Genomic DNA, 6,000 nt, shown 5'->3' with positions numbered 1-6,000 from the left:
GACATGAAAAAGAAGAGATTAGGAGCTCATTGTTAAAGGAGTTATATTTGCCACAATTATCGTCGACTGGAGAGGGAGGCTCTAGAAGGCTGGTAGACGAGCAACTACCGAGCTCCCAATGGACGTATCTAGCAATGGTAGAAAAATATGAGTTATACAATTCGATGTTGAGTACACCACCACCAATTTGAATATTAAAATTATCTTTTTAATTTTTATTTTTATATTTCAATTGGTATAATCGACGATATTAGAGTAAATTGACCTATATGTTTCAGTTACAAATATGTGGAGAAAAAAAAGATAAGTATATTTTTATCTATTTATAAAAAGATAATTTAAAAACATTAAAAATTTAAAATAAAAGTTATAAATAATATAAAAGGGATGGTAAATGGTAATATGCAAACTGATAAAACGTTCATTAGTAATTATTTTTTTCGATAAATTACCCGTATTCGTCGCGAAGGGGAAACGGACCCTGATTCTCCGATACTATAAACGCCCTGCTCATCGATCCCGTACGATTTGCCCGTGGCGAAAGAGGAGGGAAGGGGCGCTTCACAAACCGCCGCCTACTTCTGCTCTCTGCCGCACCTCGCAGAGACGGTGGCCGACGCTGGAGCCCTCGTGCGATCGTCCTGCGATCGTCCTGCCGATGGCCTCGACTGGCACCATCGCCGTCAGCGGCGCCACCGACGATCCGGTTCGTCTTGATCTCACTCTATTCGTTTTCCGCCCCTCGCGCGGATCTTGATGCTATTGTTCACCTGCCAACTTCAACGCGTTTCTGACAAGAAAAAAGGAAAGAACAAAACCCTAATGACTTTGTACCTCCAAAATCTCTCCTTTGCAGGTTTTGAAAAGGAAGTATGAGCTGGAGAAATTTCACTGTGAATTGGGTGGAAATATAACCAGAATCTTTTTAGACTTCATGACAAAGTAAGCACAAAAAATAGCTTTTACTTAGACACAGTATTGTTTGCAATAATATTATCATTTTCCATTGCAACTGTCCATGAGATGTGGCAGCTTTCCCCTGCCTCTATACCTCGTTGTTCCACTAATAGTAATTATTTCACACCGTCTAACTGCAGTCTCACTACAGTATGTATAGGTCTCTTTAGCACATGTCTGAACCATGTTAAATGATTCTTCTTCCTCATTTTATCTTCGAAGGCACACCTAACAATTTACGAAGATAACATTTTTTTCCTATCTTTCCTACAAATTCTACATATCCACCCCAATATATATGGTTTGTTAACTACCCAACATTCAGATCCATAATATCATTGGTCTAACAATAGTCTTATAGAATTTTTTAATCTAAAAGGTATGTATCACAGAAATCTCCTGATGTCCATCTCCAGTTGGACCATTTAGTTTTTATCTTATGGATAATATATTAATCGATGTCTTCAGCTTGTTGAATAATTGATCCAAGACACCTAAGCCCTTTACTTAAGGAAATTTCTTATTTGTCAACTTTTCTGTATATACTAATCAACTTGTCTATGTATCTTTTAACACTATATCATTAGGTCTACTAGTGATTTTATTACTATCTTATATATCTTTTATAACATCAATATAATTAGTAGATACATCCTTCTTTTGTACAATCCACAATTATAAATCTCTATGAACTCTTTCATAAACCTTCTCTAAATTAATAAAGACCATACTCATATCTTTCCCTTTCTCTCTATACTTTTTCATAAATTGTTTTAATAAATAAATAACTTCAATTATTGATCTTCCAAGCCTAAAATCAAATTGTTTTTTTGGAAATATTTGTTTCACATCTTATCCAACTTCCAATGATTGTCCCAAATTTTCATAGTGTGACTCATAATCTTAATTGCTCTATAACTAGAACAACCTAGGATTTCACCCTTATTCTTATAAATTAGTACTAAAATGATCTTCCTCCATTCGTGAGGTATGTGATGACCATATTATTATATGAATTAAATGCCTAAATTCAAGTGCAAGAGCTATGCTTGAAGATTAACTCCATTTTGTCCATAAAAGTTTCTGATCCATTCCTTTGTGTCAGTATCTTAGCATGGGATTGCAGTCATTAATGTATTCACTAATGAAGGTGGCATGAGAATTTCATGCATTTATGGGTGGTGAGGACACATCAACCATCATGAATCTTTTCTTCTAGCAACTGCATATGTTTCCTTTGTTAATTCCAGTTATTGCAGCTACGCCCGATGTGGCTCATTCTGACTGGTATTTACCAATCCGAGCCTGAATCGAGACGTGGACTGCCTCCATTTCAGGCGGTCTGATCTGTTCTATTAAAAGAAGAAAAACTTTAAGTGTACATCTGATTCAATTAGGCTCGCATTCTCTTCTTCCTCTTCCTTCTCCTCTTGCCCCACCGCGTCCTCTTCTTCCTCGATTGCGACCTCTTCTTCCATCCTCTTCCTCCTTACTCCGTTTCCTCGATTGCCTCCTCTTCTTCCTGTTCCTCCTCCTCCTCTTCCCCCATGTTCTCTTCTTCCTTCCTCTTCCTCCTTCCTTCTTCCATCTCTTTCTCCACCTCCTCTTCTTCCTTCCGTGTCACAGCTTCTTCCTCTTTGGTATAGACACAATGTACCCGTCCTTCCAAGGACTGATACAGTACCAGTCCAACAAGGGACTGGTACAGAACCAATCCGACCAGGGACTGGTACAGTACCTGTTACGAGATTGCAATTTTTTGTTAATTCGTCATCAATTTTGTTCTTTTGCAAAAAATTCTCAAGAAAAAGGATGTTCATTAAAAATGGAATCCTAATAACCAATATATTTCTCCTGATGCTTTCTGTTTCTCTATGTTTTTGTGTCTATTTGTTTGTTATTAGCAACAAGATATATTTTATGTTCCATATTGTTGAATTAACAACAAATTCTTCAAAATTCTAGTTAGTAGATACAATTAGGACGATATACATCAATTTTATAAGTTTTTTATTTCCTGTTTTAACAAAAAAGAATAGGATTTTAATAGTAGAAAGATAGGAATTCTTAGTGTCTGACAGTTTTTCAACATTTGCATAAATCTATCAGTTTAATGTAATCATGAGTAAGAGAGTTTATATCACAACAATGAATGACTGACATGAAAGCTCAGATTCTATAATCTTGATAACAAGATTAGGGAGCAAAACAATATTCTAATTGGACTTTGTTTCTAGTTTCATGCTTATGCCAAAGAAAAAAAACCATATATCTACCAAAGAAAATAAAAATAAAACTATTTCTCATCATCATATCCAAATGACTTGTCAAAGAAATTCATGAAAAGTTGGTTCCTAAGCAATATGCATTACCAAAAACATCCATGCCTTTTCTTATTCGCCTTTAGTTGAAAAATGTACTTTTGAGTTCCTCATTTCACACATGTAAGAATTAAACTGACCTTAAAGCATATCTGTATCTGTTCTAAGACCATTTGTGGCTAAATTTATTTTTCTAGTACAATGAGCATCATATACATTTTCTAGCAGAAGCTGATGCATTTTCCTAATGAGACATTGAAAAGACTACCAATAATAGAGCATTCCATGACTGTAATGAGTTACTTTTTCATAAGACAAATGTTTAGCTAAATAAGCAACTCATGTTTATCTTGACAGTCTATTCGCTTCATGTCTAGGCGCCTCACTTCAAAGAGGCGCCGCCTAGGCGCTCGCCCGAGCCCAGGCGTCGAGCGCTTCGGGCGAGCGCTTGGGTTAAACCAGGGACCAAACCAGATTTTTAGGTCTGGTTGGTCTCCGGTGTCTTTGTTGGTTCAATCGAATCAACTAAATCACCGATATCATGCTCCCTTTCGTGATTTACCCGACTTCCCCAACCCTAACACTCGCGATTTTACCGTCGAGATTTCTTCTCCGTTGTCGCTGCTCTCTGCTGCCGCTGCAATTGTCGCTGCTCGTCGCTACTCGCCGCTGCCACAATCATTGCTCGCCGACTGCTCGCCGCTGCCACAATCGCTGCTCGTCGCTGCTGTCGTCGCTCCCTGCTGTTGTTGCTACTACCGCTCGCAGCTCCCGCTCCCACTCCCGCTGTCGCCGTCGCTCGCCGCTTCCGCTCCTGCTCCCGCTCCAACTATGGCTGTCGCTTGCTACCGTTGCCTCGACAGCCTCGGTCTTCTCACACTCTTCTTACTATACTGTCGACAGTATATTAACAGTATACTACTAATTGTATACTAATAATAGTATTTTTATTTATTAGATTACTAATATATTATTTTTATTTTAATATTAGTAATTTTAATTTATTTAATAGTATTTTTATTTAAAAAATAAAAATATACTATTATAATTTATTTATTTATTGTGATTTTGTACCTAATTTTCTTAATTTAATAGCATATTTTTATTTAAATAATTATATTTATTAATTATATTATATATTTTTATATTTTAGTGCCTCGCTTCGCTCGGGCGAGCGCCTGGGCGAGCGCCTAATGCCTCAGGCATTTTTGGACCTTAGCGCCTATTGGCGCCTAACGCTTTTGAAATCACTGGATTTAGAGAGTAATCATTGTATTTACAACAAGAGGGAACAAGCTTTGGTTGTCAAACTGGAATTCTTGACTTTGTTTGATATACTAGTCTATATTAATACCTAACTTATTATCAGATTGAGTAACATTCTCTTAAAAACAAAATGTATCTATTTACTAAAGTGTATTATTTTGAAGTTGAACGGGGGATAATGTTTCATATCAATTTGTCAAATGATAATGATAGTGATGATTCACATGCCCCTTAATTCTTTTGACATTTCAAGACCCCCTTAACTTCTGAAGTGCTTGATTTTGGAATTTTGCTTGTTTACATGCACTTTTTTGGTGCCTACTTCAATAATATGGATAAAATCAGTAGGTGTGACATTGTGATTGTTCTTTTACTGTTATATCACTTGGTGGAATCTCAAGTAAACTGTCATTTTATTTATTGTTCTTACTTCTTATTAAGTTTTGGTGCAACAATCAACGTGAAATGTTGCAAATTTTCAGTTACCATGTGATAAAATAAAAGTTACCATTTGATGATGATGTTTCTTATGCATCAAAAGCCTTTGTTAAGTACTTTGAGAAAGAATTAATAGGAACACAAAGAATTTACATCTTCTGCAACTGCCATAATAAGTACATCTATTTGGATGCCTTTATGCTGTATAATTCATTGCAAGTACTTCCATTGGTACAAATTTTATGTCTTTCTCAGTTCTCATTCCAAAACTAGCAATCTCGGATCAGTGCGTTGTGTCAACTTATTATATTTATTTGATGAGTGCTTCTTATTGTAACATAATCATGAGATCAAGAGGAGATAATCTTGCAGAACTGCAAAATATGAGGAGCTGGTTGATGTGGGAAAGAGGTTTCTTATTGGATTTCATGGATCGATAGGTATGCCTACTCTTTTATATCTTTATAGATGCATACCATTTAGTAGATCTGTGGAAGGGTGAGGTTTTGATCCTGTACAATTTCGGGGTTCTAAATCCTGATGGGGTTATAATTTAGAGTCTCAGATTACTGGTATTTAGAAACACCTCAAAGCTTGAAAAAGATTATTGTCACTGTTTACTAGCCATGCTTTATATCTATATAGTATGCTGACAAATTACTATTTGCTTGTCTTCCTTTCTTATTCTAAATGCTTTTTTGTCATGATATATATACCCATGGTGCCAAGGTTCTATATTTCAGCTCTGGCACAGACCACCGACTTGCTCTGTTCTGGTCTGTGTTCATGTGCCGGCAAACGATATGCCGACATGCACTGTGGTCCCAAGAAAAGATGGGGGTGGGAGGAGGGGGAGGGCGGAGGAGAAGATGAGGAGGAAAGACAGGACAAGAGGAGGTGGAAAGAAAGGGGAGGAGGAGTCTGTGGCAGAGGAGGACAGTAGTTCCAGGCTTATTGACGGCATTAGGTTGTAGACTGTGGGCGGTGTCATGGAGGTGAGCACAAGGGAGATGGAATA

The 6,000-nt window shown here is 37.0% G+C and overlaps 1 protein-coding gene across 2 annotated transcripts in view; it reads left to right on the top strand.

Moving 5' to 3' along the window:
- The first annotated feature begins 487 nt into the window (after positions 1-487).
- Positions 488-6,000, top strand: part of LOC135624239 (uncharacterized) — a 37,654-nt gene continuing 32,141 nt past the window's right edge. For both annotated transcript variants that reach the window (XM_065127664.1, XM_065127658.1), the window contains exons 1-3: positions 488-706; positions 857-942; positions 5,355-5,422. In XM_065127664.1, coding sequence (XP_064983736.1) covers positions 659-706; positions 857-942; positions 5,355-5,422 — 202 coding nt within the window. In that variant the 5' untranslated portion in view covers positions 488-658. The remainder of the gene's footprint in view (positions 707-856; positions 943-5,354; positions 5,423-6,000) is intronic.

This window comes from Musa acuminata, chromosome BXJ1-3, assembly GCF_036884655.1.
Source record: "Musa acuminata AAA Group cultivar baxijiao chromosome BXJ1-3, Cavendish_Baxijiao_AAA, whole genome shotgun sequence".
NCBI lineage: Eukaryota > Viridiplantae > Streptophyta > Magnoliopsida > Zingiberales > Musaceae > Musa > Musa acuminata.
The sequence above is the reverse complement of the archived record's forward strand: the minus strand, read 5'-3'. Positions and strand labels throughout refer to the sequence as shown.